Source organism: Buteo buteo, chromosome 2 (assembly GCF_964188355.1).
Source record: "Buteo buteo chromosome 2, bButBut1.hap1.1, whole genome shotgun sequence".
Lineage (NCBI taxonomy): Eukaryota > Metazoa > Chordata > Aves > Accipitriformes > Accipitridae > Buteo > Buteo buteo.
Genome location: NC_134172.1, coordinates 11,634,734 through 11,651,101, shown reverse-complemented (window position 1 = coordinate 11,651,101; position 16,368 = coordinate 11,634,734). Strand labels below are relative to the sequence as shown.

At 34.1% G+C, this 16,368-nt stretch overlaps 1 protein-coding gene across 1 annotated transcript in view; it reads left to right on the top strand.

Moving 5' to 3' along the window:
• VIPR2 (vasoactive intestinal peptide receptor 2) overlaps positions 1–16,368 on the top strand; it is a 64,424-nt gene that overhangs the window by 15,816 nt on the left and 32,240 nt on the right. Inside the window, exons 3-4 of the mRNA XM_075045545.1 lie at positions 1,040–1,147; positions 4,848–4,945. Of these exons, the coding sequence (XP_074901646.1) occupies positions 1,040–1,147; positions 4,848–4,945 (206 nt within the window). The remainder of the gene's footprint in view (positions 1–1,039; positions 1,148–4,847; positions 4,946–16,368) is intronic.

The window sequence follows — 16,368 nt, the reverse complement described above, 5'->3', positions numbered from 1 at the left end:
TGGAGATAATACTGGTAGGATAAAAGTTTTGTTTCTCTCTAGCATTAATTACAAATTTAAATTGTCAAGTGTGCATTGCCTTATTTGAAGACATAAATGCCCAGAATTTTGCATTTTTTTTTTTTGAGATAACTTGGACTGAGTTAATATGAGTAACATTTCCTTACTTCTTTGTCCTCTTAATTCTTCATAAGGCTTATATTCAGAAACCTTCAGAACTCTTCACTTAGCTTAGAAGGCATGCATCATAAGTAGACACCCTGAAACAAATAGAGCATGGTTCATCCAAGTGGCTGTAGCAGGCTATAGGAAGATATATGCGCATTCACAAGATACTGCTTTTGAGCCACATTTATATAGACATCAGCATGGGCAAAGCCGTAACAAGTAGTTACTATCTACTAGTAACAAGTTGTTACTAGTACTACTATAAAACATGCCTATAAAATTTTATGACCACCCCCTTCCTGAAATCAATATACATTGAAGCATTCTTTGTTCAAATCTCTGTTATTTAATTTAGGAGAGATGATATTGTAAGTCCATCCCCTTTGTTCCAAAAATTCTCCAGTCATGCTGTGCTCCTATCGTATTTGTGATGCCAAGTCCAATGAACTAGTTAAATATTTCTTTGTGATGTTCAATCTGCCTATTACTGCAGATAAAAAAGTTCATTTTGACTGTGATTAAGAGATTCTCAAAATTTTGGAGTTGTTAATAATCCATATTGATACTCAGAAGTTATTTCTTAGCATTTCTTATCTTTCTTAGCATGATCCCATCAAAATGATATAGTTTTAATGAGACATTTTGCAAACAATGTTTTAACTGACCTAAAAATAAGCTGATTAATCAGCAGACTCTTGTGAATCCCTTAACATTTTCATAGGAAATACCATCTTTGCAACTTTCATGAAAGAGTCTGATCTTTCTTGAACTATTTATCCAAAGCTTCCAGCAAGTCTCTATGAGGTAAATACAGTAAGATGATTTGGACCAGACTGAGCTTTCAAGTCTGTTACTGCTGGTTTTGTTTCAGGATGTGTTGGAGTTTGGGATAACATCACCTGTTGGCGTCCTGCAAAGATTGGAGAGACTGTCACTGTCCCTTGTCCAAAAGTATTTAGCCTTTTTTCTGGCAAACCAGGTATTTCATTTTAAGGTGTATTTTTGCTGTCTTCTCTTTGTTATTTTATAACATAACGTGCTAAAAATGGTTTATTTGCATTTTAAGGTTTTAATTTTCTTTTAAAAGAGTTAAACTAATAGATTCTTAACAGAGTTGTTCATGGTACCTCATGAAAAGACCAAATAATTGTTTTTGTGGTCCATATGGTGTTCTTTGAGTCAGATGCAAAAGATATATTCTGATATAGTGTCACTCGTCAAGGCTGAAGACATTACTTGCTCTTTTTGACCTATTTGTGTTAATTATTAAGGCGGTTGATCCTGACTGACATCTTTAACAGTTGTCAGCACGTCACATGCAGATTGTTCCTTCTGTGCTTAGGAGGGGAGCTCTGCCTTGCCTTCATGAAAATAATGACCCAACATTAACACTTAATACCTAAAAATTATCACTACTGCAATTTAAGGTAGTTCTTATGAAACCTTTTATTCTGCTTTTTTAATGGAACTTGAAAAGAGCTCATCAGTGTCTCAGACTGCCGAAACATTTAACTGTTTTAAGTCTTCTGTCTTCTGCACCATCTTGTCAATACATCATACTGTGGTTTAATTTTGCACTTTGGCTTCTTACTGACGGTTTTAAAAATAGATGCACACATAGCATTTCACATATGTATCTCAAAATGCAGCAGGAAAAATCTTATCCCCATTGCTCATGTGAGAAATGTTTGTCATGAAGAGCTGGTGGAAGATGCAAAACACAGTAATTTAATTCTGCTTTTGAGGTCTCTGTGGAGAGCTTTTTAACAATATCACTTTTGACATAGAGGCTAGCTTGGGGTATCACTAAAATACCTTTATTATCAAAACTGTTGATTAAGTTTTGTTCTAGTAAAATAATCTACAGATGAGCAAAGGTTTTCATTCCTGGAGCTGGTGAATCTTGATTAGTTTATCATGGATAGTCTAAACAGTTTATAAAGGGGAAGGTATGTGTAATGTTCACTAAATCTTGTGAAATCTATAAAAGTATTCAGATGACTCAAACAAAAATATTAAGGTGGTGTCATGAGACAAGGCAAATGAATAAGTATCAAAAATTCAAAATCTGAATTAAATCACACTGCTTCTATTTGCCAAAAGCTAGAGCATGCATGCTCTCTCTGGAGTTTGGGTGCTTGATATTTAACAACTGTCAGTATCTTATATTACAATAACATTTTAATTTTCCTACAAACCAACTGCAATAAATATGTAAGTCTGAAAACTTCATAATGCATTACAAGTCTATCTCACTTGGGCATGACGTCATCAAGACTGAAAGATCAGTTCCTTTTTATAGTTTGCTGTATTTTTCACGTATACAGCTTTTTTCATAGCTACCCATTTACTTCTTGCTTGTGGAACTAACAGGGTGGTTGTTTAGAGGTACCTGTTCAATTAAGAGGATTTTTAAAATCTTGTCTTTCTATAATTTGCAGACAACTTGCATGGTTGATTCAATTAAGATCTAACTATCTCAGCCAGCACCTTTATAATTTGATTATGCTCAGCAATATATAGTTTATTTAATTCATACACAGCACATTTCAAATTTACTTGATTCTTATGGCAGGAAATTATAAAAATGTCTTTTAACAAGAAATCTAACTCTTTATTTAACCAGATTTGTGAGATGTATGTTGTAGTTTTCTCAGGGTTTAAGATGAATTAAAATTCTACTACAAGATGATCTAGACTACCTTATTTTTCATGGAAGTATTCCAAATCACAAGTACGCTTTTAAATACCATTAATTCTTTAAAGGATTTCTTAATTTAAATTGTGAATTTTAAAAAGTAGTCCTCTCATCTTTACAACTTTTGGAGGACTGGCTCCTAATTTCTTCTGTGATGGTCAAGGTTATAGTTTAAGCATACCACATAATTAATTCTCTATTGAATGTTAGTAACTTTATATTAAGTGACTTTTTACTGTAAAAGCAATCCTATTATCCTATAATGTTTTTTCTGTATTGTACATGATGATGTAAGTATATGAGTATCAGAAAGTTACTCTGTTAATTTTTTATTCAAATGTATGTGTCAAATTACAGGTTTTAAATGAGGTTGCCATCTGAAATATTTAATTGCGTGGAACGACAGTGTAGTAATAAAAAATGTCTTCCATAGAACATTGCCTAACTGTCTTTAAGTTAGAAGGCCTTACAGTATTTATAGTAGAAAATACTTCAGCATCCTGAGTACATGGAGTCTTTTTATTGCAAAATTGGCTTTGACGTAATTTGTGGTTCTGTTAATACATTCCTCTGCTCTGCCTAGTCAGAGAATCTTGATGTACTTTTAAAGTGAAGACTCTTCAGAGTGTATAAATAGGTTACGTTTTCTTTAAAATATGCCATGTCTATGCCAAATGGCAGAAGTGGTCCTGTTGTTTGAGGAGACACTGTGGTTTGAGGTCAAGGCCTTGTTATAAGCTAGAAAGATTTGGTTGCTGGTTGGTCAACAATTTGTAGGATATTTACAACTTTCCTCTGAAGACTTTATACAAAGAAGAAATTCCAGTAACCAATCAGCAAGATAAAAATCACAAAAGCTTTAGTTTGGAGTGTATGTAAACATGTTTGGTTATTCTTGGCCAAAGTTGATCTGTGACACATAAATTTGTTCTTCTGTGGTGAAAACCAGGCATCTTTAAGTCAGTTAAAGAATACTACAAACCAAAGCAGTATGCTATTATAGATTTCAAGTATCGTGGATATAAAAAGTGCTGTAAGAAGGGTGAGAGGAAGTTGCTTATGATTTAACATTGTAAGAGTAAGTTATAATAATTTTAATGACTATTCCTTATTGTGACATCAGACTCTTCAGTTTTCTCCTATTGAAGCTGTTCCATACTGTATGAACATTAGTTCATATTAATTAGATTAAGGAGTAGAATCATGAGTTGCCTGGATCTCATCTGCATGACTTCATCTGGGAAAAGAGTGAACAACTACTCTCAGTTCCAACCAAAAAATCCTTTCTGAAATTAATAGGTGTTCAAAATTCCTTTCCAACCGTACTTGCACATCTCCTGTACATTCCTTGGACTACATTTTTTCAGTGATTGGTTCAAAGAGTGAGATTCAGCATGCATATTTATTTCCTCGTTCTTCAAACTATCACATAATTTGGCCTTTCAAGTGCATTACCAACTCTACCAACATTTGCTGTAGCAGTAATTCATCACCATAATATCTAAGAGCTTTTATAACTCTTCAGTAGATCATTTGGTATTGCCTTCTCAGAAAAGCTTAAATAGGAGGTTAGAACAACTCTCACTTAAATTACTTTTCTACCAAATTACTTTACCTACAAATTATCCCCTTTCTAGAAGGAGCTGAAAGAGTGCCCCCAAAATACTTTAGATAAAAGAGCAAAATATTTCAGGCTTTTGCAGATGTAACAGAAATAGCTGTTATACCAAAGCAGAAGCCTGCCATCACCTCTTGGAATTACTTTTGTTTTTCTCTAGTGCAAAGGCAACTCAGAGCAAGAGTAAAAGCCGAAGTAATATGATTGAAGAGCACATGAAAGAAAATGGCTGGGTTGCTTTAACAGGACTGCTAGGAAATACAGGATATTAACAGAGAATGACAGAGTTAGGTTGTCTAAAGATTCATTGATGAGGAGACTTTTGAATCTTTCTAATTTAAACTCTCAAATTTTGCTTTACAGGAAATATTAGCAAAAATTGTACAAGTAATGGATGGTCAGATATTTTTCCTGACATCTTAAGTACTTGTGGATATAATGACTATGAAGATGATTATAAGGTAGGAAAAATACTTTTTCTGAATAGAAATAATACTGCATAGAAAATACTTTTTCGATGCTGGTGTTCAATACAGTCATCAGACATATTCTGCCTCTAAATAGTTCCCATTTCAGTCTATCATAATTGATGAAAATCTGTAGTAATTTTTGGTAGCATTGATTGCCATATGCTTGGATTGCAAATGTCATATAAGATAAAATCATAAATGTTTGAAACTCAAGGCTATGAACAGTTGGCAATTGCAGTAATGCATCTGTATTTCTAATATTGCAGTGTTACTTGGCTTGTGCACAGTATATTTTACATTGTGTTATTTCTTGAAGTTTCTGTTATAACAAATCCTAATACTGTAATAATCTGTTAATAATACATGCACCACTTGGTTGCTGGTATGTGTTTAAGTAAAATAGAATGAATTTAGGTCATTGGAATTATTGCAGATTTATATTGGACTTTAAATTGTGTTAGCAATTAGAAGTGGTTTGAAAAGCTATCAAGATATCTTAAATACACTATAAATGGAAAAATTAATTTGTTCACTTTGCAGATACTCTCTCTTTTTCTTTTTGTTGAGAGAAGTACTTTTTCTATCACGTTTTACCTATTCTCTGTCTGTTTTCCTACTGAGGCTAACAGAGCAAGATTTTGTTTACAAGCATGAGCTCAGTGTCAGTAAAACTCTTGTTATCATGAACAGATGAAGTCCTCTCATGAATAAAGATACTTGGCTGGTTGTTTTTTTCTGGATTTTAGTATGTGTGGAATAGCTCTAGCAGACCTGTTCTGTCTGATTGGCAGAGATGTGCTGGCATTCTAGCTAAGACATGCAGTTCTTGCTATCTCTTTCTGTATTTAAAAGCCCAGCCATTACTGTAGCTGAAAAAAGATAATAAAGAAAATGGATAGAATATGTTGTTTTCCCAACTTTTCTGAAGACACATTCTAAAACATCAGTATCATCTGACAGCTTGGGAATGCACACACATTACTGCTGCAACAGCCATTTTAAGACACTGTCATTCAACCCAGATATTGTCATGTGGAGTGAAAATGATTCAAGACTTAAAAATTCAAATTAACAAAAGATAACATTTCAAGTAGTGAGAAATACTTAATTAGCAGATGAACTAATATAATAGAAAACCAGTTCTTATTTGACATACTTATTAGTAATTTGAAGGAGGGGAATGAATTGCAAGTTGATTGTACTTGCAGGAATGAACAAAGAGAAACTGGAAATAGGAAGTAGTAGCAACATTTACGAAAGCCTGGAAAAGAACAAATAATAAACCAGTGAGGATAAAAATCAGAATAGAGCTGTGGAAAGCACATACTGAAAAAATTACTAACAAAAGTACAATAGATAGAATATCATAGATATCTAACATAGTATATGGCATAAATGCATAGCATGTTGCAGGGAGGGAAAGAGGAAATTCAAGAACTGATTGCATTTCAAGCAGCATGGCCTGAGGGCCCTGTCCTTTTTTCTCAAGTACCAGTGTCATTGCTCAGGGAATATTCTTTGCCTGAAGATCATAAACTGATTATTTCAATGGGACAAGACAGTAATTCTTTTCTAACCTTAAAGTTGGCAAGTCAAAAAATGGATACAATAGTGCTGGCTTGTCAGAAGATAAGCTGTTCCTATGCAAATACTGAATTTTTTGTAGTTAAAGAAGGGACAAAAATTATCAGAATAAAATCTGAAAAGGGAAACAGGAAAGCATATGTTTAAATCCGTCTCTTCATGGGAGACAGTATAAAAAATGTAATTATGCAGTTGTGAGATTTCAGGAGGCATTTGAGGTTCCGCATCAGCCAAGTGTTACACAGAAGATGTTTTTTTGAATTTGGATCTTAGTGCTCAATGATAGCACCTCAAAACGAAAAATCTTAACATGAATCAGTATAGTTCACTTTTATTTGACCTAGAATTTCAACAAAAAGAGCTAAAAATGAAATCCTAAGTAATTGGATACAAAATATTTTGAAGACAAAAATGTCATGCAACAATATGCTTTGCGGATGATGTAGGAGGTTGCCCTCAAAGTTACAGTAACTGAGATCATACTTTAGGAAAGGTGGCAAAATACTTTTCTTATGGTACGTCTTAAGTTTTCATCTGTATGCTTTCTCTGAAGACAATGTTAAAGGATTAGGTAGAAACTGTCTTTGGTGTCAGTTTGGTGCCTGCATCTTCACTGCTGAATGAGTTTCCATTATAGATCCAGTTAAGTATTTATTCCTGTTTTTTTGCTGTCTTTTAGGATATGAACTTGTATCTTTACTTTAAAGGGGACTTATTTCTATACACATTTTATATTTATTTAGAGAGATACATATACATATGCATACACACAGACATATATATCTCTCCAGCTAGGCATCTATTTGGGGCAGTTTTGAACATTCTAGAGAAGGTTTAAATGATAGAGATTGGCGAGCAAATACTGAACAGGCACTTTATTAGTAGGTACCAAATTTTTATGCTAAAAATGCACTGAAATGAGAAAACTTATTTAAAAATACCACAAGCATGTCATCTATTATTTCTCTGCTGAAAGAACTTGTCTGTTTCCACAGTTTTGGTGGAAACTGTGGAATTTTGGTGGGTTTTGATTTTACTCAGAGTTAAAATGTTCCATTTTTATTCCATGTCAAATGGTATATTAGCAGGTTCTATAAAAAGAAATGATTTGCTTAACATTTTCAAATTAACTGTAAGCTCCTGATACAGCACCCTCAAATTGAATGCTTTATGTCACTTAGATTTTCTGTTAGTATTCTTTAGTGCTCCTGCCTGTATTTATAGGGGATCAATTTGACAAGTATGACAGTCTCTGAACAGACTTACCTGGATGTTGTTATCACATCAAATTGTAGATCTAAACCTTTACTATATAATTCCAGTCTCTTTCCTATAAGTAAACTAGTTACTGCTAACCTTCAAGATCAAGGTTTAGGTTCATGTCAAGTCATTCATGTAAGCATCCCTTTTTTTTTTTTTCTTTTATATTTCTGTTGAGCTCATGGCAGCACAATGTCAAAATGAATAGCTTGATTTGACCATGCTAGAAACACACATCAAGGTGTGTTAACCCAAACCAAGCCTCACTGCAACCTTTCCTTGACATATTTTGACATCTTCTATCTAGGCTGAACAAACTAGAGACATGTCCTACCTGTCCTCAGAGGGTATTAAGCTCTCTGTCATTATTAATATATGGCAAGATAGATGTCTGGTGAATGTAAAGGACTGAAATGTGTCCACATTATTTAAAATAATGACAGGGTCAGTTAATACAGCTTTGTCTAATCTTAGTGTGAATTGGCCTGAGATTTATTAGACCACACAAAACCCCCAATATATACAAGTTACAGGCTATGTGATTTGAATGCATAGGGTCATACAAAGACGAATTAATCTAGAGGAAGATACTCAGAGCTATTAAATGTGGTGATACTGTTGCAGCTTGTGCATATGTAGAAGCATCACCTATGGAAGAAGTATTCCCCTATTTGGCCAGTTTCCTGAAGCATTCATACTTAGGCTGCTGTCAGAGATAACATGCTGGGTGTGCTGCCCACTACACAATACAGATACACTACCCAAGAGAAGTGGCGTCAAGGCAGCGGGGCCAGGACTGACACAAACACTGTCTCGAATGTCTGTAGCTACCTTTAGAAAACAGATGCATTACTGCTGTCTGTGAAGTGGATCATTTCACTGGACTAATGGATTGCTTGTATTGAGTCTAAATTGAATCCTTCCCTCTCAACAAAATGTAATGCAGGGCAGCCATCTACCAATGCTTTTTCTGTGTGCCTGTAAGTCATGCTATATTTATTTACATCACATTCTGCATTTTTCATTACTCTTTTCATGAGATGTGATTAAGAGACCAGTATTCCTTAAAATAAATACAAAATCTTCTTCCATTGACTTCAAGTGAGAAGGACTAGGCCTGAATATAAGCCTATATTGTCTCTCGCAGAGCACAGTGGGAATTTAATTTATTAATTGCAGACTGTCCAAAGACACTGCAAAATATCAGTACGCAGTGAGAATGTTCACATTCATGGATACACATAGGCTGGTACACATTTACACAGGAAAATATGGAGGTTTGTGCACTTATAAAGTTGTTATCTCTACCAGTATGGTTAGGGAACTTTCACTAAGAAGGTACTCTTACTGACAAAATTAATGATGCTACTATTATTAAGGATACTTAAGGCAATGCTGGTCTCATCTTTTTTGGGTGATGTTTAGGTTTATGGTGAATTGAAGGAGAAACATGTCAGAAAAGGGATATCATTAATTACTTGTATAAAGATTATTAAATACCATGAGGAATTCCAATATTTTTAGTAAATTCTGTTTTTCTCTGCACCATTTAAAAATGTGTAGAAGTGACTGATAAGAAAAAAGTAAATTGTCCACAACATGTAATCCATCTCTTTATCTCAGTTTATATTTATTCTCTTATAAGTAAGTACTACAAGATTTTAGAAATGGCTACTGTGTTGTTTAAGTTAACTTCACAAAAGGAAAGAATTAGGGTTCTTTATTCCACTTTTATTTGCATTTGCTTGTTTCAGTGTTTCTAAAGCTACTGAACTTACTTGCTAAGCCCAGTTCTGTTTTTATATTTTTTGTACAGTTTAAGGTTTTCTGATATGTTCTTCTAGTATACATATTTGGATATTATGTAATGTACTCTGACTCCTGTATCATGAAAATGTAAACCCACAAATTTTAATATAGTTGTAAGTAATCATATCTGTGAATACTAGACTCTTCTTACATACAGTATTACAGGAATATACTAGCCCACAGAATAAACAAAATGAAGGGTCACTTGGGATGATAATGATCATAAATACTTTAGTAATGGTTAAATAAATAAACAGGTGTGGGTTTTTCTTTTATGTTAAGGGTGACTTCTGGTCAATAGCAAAACTACTTTGGACAAAGAATCAAGCCCTAAAATTTCTTCAGAGCATTTTGTCCTTCAGCACTGAATTACCCTCTAACCCCTAGAGGTCCTTCCAAACCAAGGCTGAGGTTGCAGGATCCACTGGGTAACTGTCAGCTTTGCCTAGGAAGCTTCTGTGCTGTCTATTCTGTAAATAAATAGAAGACTTCTGTCTCCTGAACTTAGTAAAAATAACATGAAACTAACTTTAATGGAAACATTAGCAGAAAAAGGTGTCTGTTCTAAGAAAACAAAACACAAGTGTGCATAAGAATAGATTTTATAAAGAAGTGTATTGAAAATAACACTGATTACCCAAACTTGTACTAATCCAATTTGTTTTTATATGTATGGTTTTTCATACTCTTTTAAAACCTGTTAACATTAGGTAGCTACAAAAAAAGAGGAAGCACCTTAGGATTAGATCTTTATAGTCTGGAAAGCAGTTACAGATTCTGTAAATGTTTCCATAAAACTGTTCTGAAAATCATAAGCCACTGATTTTTGCTGTGCCTGACCACCTATTGAGTTTAGTTTAGTGGTTGTAATTTGAATATTTTCCTCAAAACTTTAAGAGTAAATTGTTGGATTTCAGTTTTGGAATCAGTATTGCTCAGATAATCGTGAATATTTTGCAGAGGCCAGCTGCTGTTACTACTGTTGCAAAAGTACAATTTTTGTTAGACTTGCAAAAAATCTCCTGTCATTTCCATTTCATAATGGCATTTCAATTTCATATGCATGACTCAAATCAGTTTATGCTTTGAATACAAAAACTAAAGGGGTTTTGATATTCATTGTGTGTTAAAATCTTTTAAAAATATAAGTATAATTTAGGTTTAAATTCTGTTTTTGTCAATCCATACCTTCTTTGCACTCATTTTACTCCTGCCAATCTTGCAAATTTTTATTAAGTTCAGAGGTTAAAGCTGAAGTTTAATCGAGACCTGGCTAATTATGGTTCACTCAGAATAGTAAATAAGAAATAAGATATGTCCATCTTACGTAAAAGACATTTACTTTTATGTGCTATCAGATTTGGTATTGCTTTGCCTGTTTCTTTTGCAGCAATACAATATAAAGAGTTTGTTTCTAAATGGTACTATGTAAAATATAGAGTAGTGACAAATATTTAATAGCTATAACTAAGTTAATATTAATCTAAAGCAATTTCCTGGTTTTCAACTACCACAACACAATGCAGAATTTAATTCTTTGTCTTTATGGGGGTCATGTGTATATTTAATAAACATATAATTTCAGAAGACCATTTGAAAATTTTTTTGTTGAGTCACTAGGTGTTATAGAGGTCTTATAGGCAAATTAAGACACTTCTATTTACACTCATACGGGAAATTTAAGTGGCAGTATGATTGCATCCTCTTTGATGCTGAGTCTGATAAAGTGCTTCATGCTAATCATCTAAAATTTTTGCTTGTTTTTGAAAATCATAACACCTGAATTTAAATAACTTGTTGATGTATTGGATTCAAAATGTAGTAGTGTTTACTTTATTTTGCAATAGTTTGAGAAGCAGGGTTAATTTTTGATTAGTAGAAAATTTTAAAACATTTAAGATTGCTGACCATTATAATACTAGACCAGTAAAATGGTCTGGAAGAATGAAATATGTTCATTAGCCACAATTTCAAGTGTAGAATAGAGAATAATTAAAAATGTTTGTCATATGATAAAATAATTTCAATTGTGTATTTGCTTGTACTAAGTTTGAGCAAAATGACCATGGTCAATATAAGGTAATGTCAAAGTACTCTTGGCTGATTAGGTTCAGTGCTGACTTAGACCTCCATGTAGCTATTTTATGTTCGTCCATTTGGCAAAAGAATGGCCAGCAGATAGATGCAGTCCTGCTGACACAGCTATTGTGCTGGACTAAAAGTACACAGGTTTCTTGTTTTGATTTTAGTCAGACTATTTGTTGTAGGGGTCACGCGTATGTACAGAATGCCAGACACATTATTTTAAATAATGTGTTTTTTCTGGGGGAAGACAACCTCTTCTATTCTCCCTGGTGGGTAGAAGTGACAGGAGTCATTTTACATGCAGCCTGCCTGACAATTACTGTCAAGCACAGAGTACATAGCTAGAGGCTAAATTAAAGGCACAGTTACATCAGTGTGGCGTGGTTAGAAAGTTCGTGTAGGATTCCACCTTCTTTTCCTTCATTTAAGAATTCTGAAATCAGATACAAGCAAGACAGGTCCAATTTCAAAAGATTCAGTCAGTGGAGTTTTTCTGAAATCAAATCTAGACAGATTTTTCAAGATGGTACGGAATGATAAAAAAATGAAACAAATCCAACTTTTTTGTTGGGCGTGTTTCAGCCAACCCAATGCTGTTTGAACCACAACTACTTTCTTTATGCCAAAGTACAAAACACTCTCTTATTATGTAGTCTAATGGCTGAAAAATATTTAAAGTAGTATTTTCGATTTTGTAATATCAACACCTGCCATACAAGTTTTGTTTTTTATAGATGGCATCAATTTCAGTATGTTTATGCTGTTTAATCCAGTTTATGCATCTACGTACACAGTTGGAGTTATTAGAAAACAGTCCAGCTCCCAACTTGAATAATGGGGTATTATGATGCCTTCAAAAATTGACAAGGTGAAGGACCTTTCAACTTTCAATGCTACGAACATAGTGAATACAGCTGGTGTAGTTCCATCTGCTTCAAGAGGTGACACATGGCTTTATAGACAGAGGGCATGACTCTTGGGAAATTGTAAATATAATGGCTCCTGTATTTCTTGCCAGTGCTATAGTATTGGCCATTAGATGCTTTCTAAGGACTGAGGTCATCTCAGTTGCAAGTTGATAATATCTGAAGCACAAGAGAACTGGAGTAAAGGATGTCTCTAGTGGGAATCCTTTATTGCCTTCAGGGGATTTCTGGACCATTCACCATTCCCTTTAGCAGATGCTTTTACTACTGACTTTGGAAATTCACTTCTTACACATAAAAATAATCTCAGAAATGCTGTTAGATAAATTTGTGTTGAATTCTGAGACTGCCTTCAAATCCATTTAAGCTGCTGTCCTTCTCTTTGAATGTTTATGAACAATTTTTTAAAAGAACATCCTTTTTTTTTTTCATATGTTATTCCTTTTGTCTGTTTATTTGATGCCTTTGCAAATTGACAGGTCAGATCATAATCTAGCCAGGCCAGTCAAGAGCAGACCCAAAAGGAACAATTTGTCCACTTAACCATGAGCACCAAGGGGTTATGAATTAGATATAAACTCTCTAGGACACTGTGGAGGCATTATTACAGACAGATCAGTCAAGAACTTTGTGTAGTATACTTTATTGGTAAAAACTGCAGATAGTATTTTATTCATAGGGAAGGAGGCTGTTAGTCAAAAAATAACTTTCAATGATATGGTTCTTTTTCCCTCTACCTATTTGAGTTTAGATTCACATCTCATGAAATAGAGGGCACAAGTCAAAAAAAGACAAGTTATGTGGTGAGGTATTAAGAGAAGACATAGCTCTAAGACATTGATTATAACATAAGAAATGTATTAGAGAAGGGCTTTTAACTCTCAATGTTTTATCAAAACTTTTCCTTAAACAACTGCAAGGTAGGGGTGCTATTAAGAATCAACAAATTTGAAATGGACGTCTTGGTTTTCTTTAACATACTATAAAATCATTCTGAAGTCTTGTCTTCTGCAAGATATCCTTTAGGAGAAACGCACAGGATATTTTGAACAAAAATAACATCTGCAGTTTACTGCAGCTAGAATTGGAGCTGTGCTCATGATGTGCTCTGTGCTTGTTTTAGATCCAGTGAGAATGACAGCTTCTTTTAACCAGTGTTTTGCTTTGTACAAATGTAAATTACAACAGAAGAAATGAATTAAAAAGACTAAGTCTCAAACTCTGGCCACCCAAAAATTTTAATCAGTTTAAATATGTGGTTTTGAAGTAATCTGAATTAACAAACATTGTATTTCATTTTATTTAAATTAGGTTTACTTGAATTACCTTAATTTCTAACTGACTTATAAAGTACACATCATCTGCATGCATACATAGCTGTACATATATATTAAAGCCCCTGTCTGTTGTGAGAATGGTGCAACAGAACATGAAAATCCAGAATTTTTATATATTTCCATGGGAAAACAGATTTAAAGCATAGCTTAATCAGTAGCTTCTGACACCTGACCTTTTCAGTAAATTTCCCTTCAGAAATGCCTCCTCCCTCACTTCACTGTAACTTCTCTGTATCAAACACTACTGGGTTCTTTTTCATTAGTCTTTAGTAACTTTGAGGTACATGCTCATTATGTTACACACTGGTATCACTAGGACCGTGTGCAGTTACCACTAATAATATGACGGCTGCTAATGTACAGACACATCACAAAACTGAGATTTTTGAACAGTAAGCAAAAAATATGTACTTTGTGTGACTAGAATTACAACTCAAATGAATTTCATCTGACTAGATTGCATGATGTGCTCATCTGCATTTAATCCAACCAGCCTATACCTTCTCTACAGTCAAAGGAGATCAGGTCTTTGAAGCCTGGATGGAAATCATATCATCCTAATTTCTTTGAATTGCTACAAGCGCAGTGAAGCACATGAATCATAGTATAGAAGGGTCTGTTCTCTTCCATTGACTCCCCCTCTCTCAGGGGACAATGATCTGTTGAGTTGCCTACCTTTTAGAAAGATGATATCACACTGTTAACATGTATTAAGCTAAATGAGTCTTACCTTATTCATTTCACCTAGTCACCAGTAGTTATTTGAAAGGTTTTAAAAGAATATATTACATTTTTTCTTCATTATATTATTACTGAGAAAACAGGCTTGCATCAGAAATTCCATTATTTTAGATGCCTGTCTTAGGATGACATGAATAGTATTCTGCTACTTCTATTCATTGGTTATAAAGAGAATCTTGATACCTAGCTCAGATGGACTCATCCTTGCAAAATTCAGTGGCTATTAGTGAGTCTGTTTCTTTACTGTACTGTCCTACACTTTATTCTAACTTGTTTTAAGGAATTAAACAGGAACTCTGCACTCCTGGGCCTAGAAGGCATTTACAGGAAGGCAAAATTGCTTATCCTAAAATCAACTTTGTAGAGATCTCCAAAAAAATTATCCCACAAAAAAAGGAAAAAATACTCATTTGAATTACATAAATCAGATAAATTTCAGTGTTGTTAATCAGTGTAATGGATTCCAAGAAAAGGGGAAGTAAAAGATATATTGAGTTCAAATTGTTCTTGACATGAAGCAATGCAGAACGTATAAGCAGAATCAAGGCTTTCCCATGGGAACATTGGTCTGACTGCAATTTCCCAGTAATGACTTCTGGTCCAGAATTGTTCCTATAAACATCTTAGTGCATGCCATCTAAAGACTATAGTGACTGTGGATTGTTAGAATCTGTAAATTGGTTGATTCTGTGTTCCTAATTTATGAAAGTATAATAGGTGCTCTGTCTAGGACAGGAATGAGGGGAGGAAAAGAAAGAAGGAGGAGTGCAATTCATTCTGAAATGAAGATGGGCAAAAATACGGAAAAAGTGAGCAAAGGCAATGCAGACTAAACATAAACAGATATAAATTTGATTTACTTGGCACCAAACAATTTACGTATTTCCTAAACAAAACTTCCAAGGCAAGACAAAAATTAAGGAGAATTTACAATCTCTCTTTAGATCTGGTATGCTTGGGCCCTTTTAAGGATTATTAACATCATAAAAATACAATACATAGGTGAAAAAATTATATGATAACACAAGTGGTGACTGTTTTATAAGCAGCAAACTTGTTGAATTGCAAATAATTGCATCAGAAGACAAGGGATTTGTTCTTAGCCATTCAGAGTAGAAGCCAAATGTGAAACCTTTCACCTTATCCTTCAGGTTTTTTTATCTGGTGGGCACTGACTTGGCTGTGTTCAGAACATCAGAGCAGGTGCTGGAAGAGATTTATAGGGTCTCTCCGTCATGTCTGTGCCAACACAGTCAACCACACCAAATTCTTCCGAGTTGTTTACATTCACATACTTACCACATATTTTAAAACCCGGAAGGCTGAAATTCAACTTGCAAGTCAAAATTCCTGAAGTTAGATATTTACTTGAGATGTAGGTGTCTAATCACTAGTGTGTGGAAACAGGGCTTGATGTGATTGCCTAAACATAGGTATCTAGTGCCATTTGACTTGCCACTGCCATTCTAGCAAAGAGTCCTTTGTCACATCTGCCATGCAGATGTCTTAGATACCCCAGGGCATCTCAAGTAGCACTATATGACTACATTTAGGCAAGTAGGTACAGTTTGTGCATTATTTCAGTGGAACTTATGTTAACCAAAAGGTGATATCTGATTCTCTATTTGGTTTTCCTTTACGTATTTGAAAAGAGGCAATGAGTATCAATGAG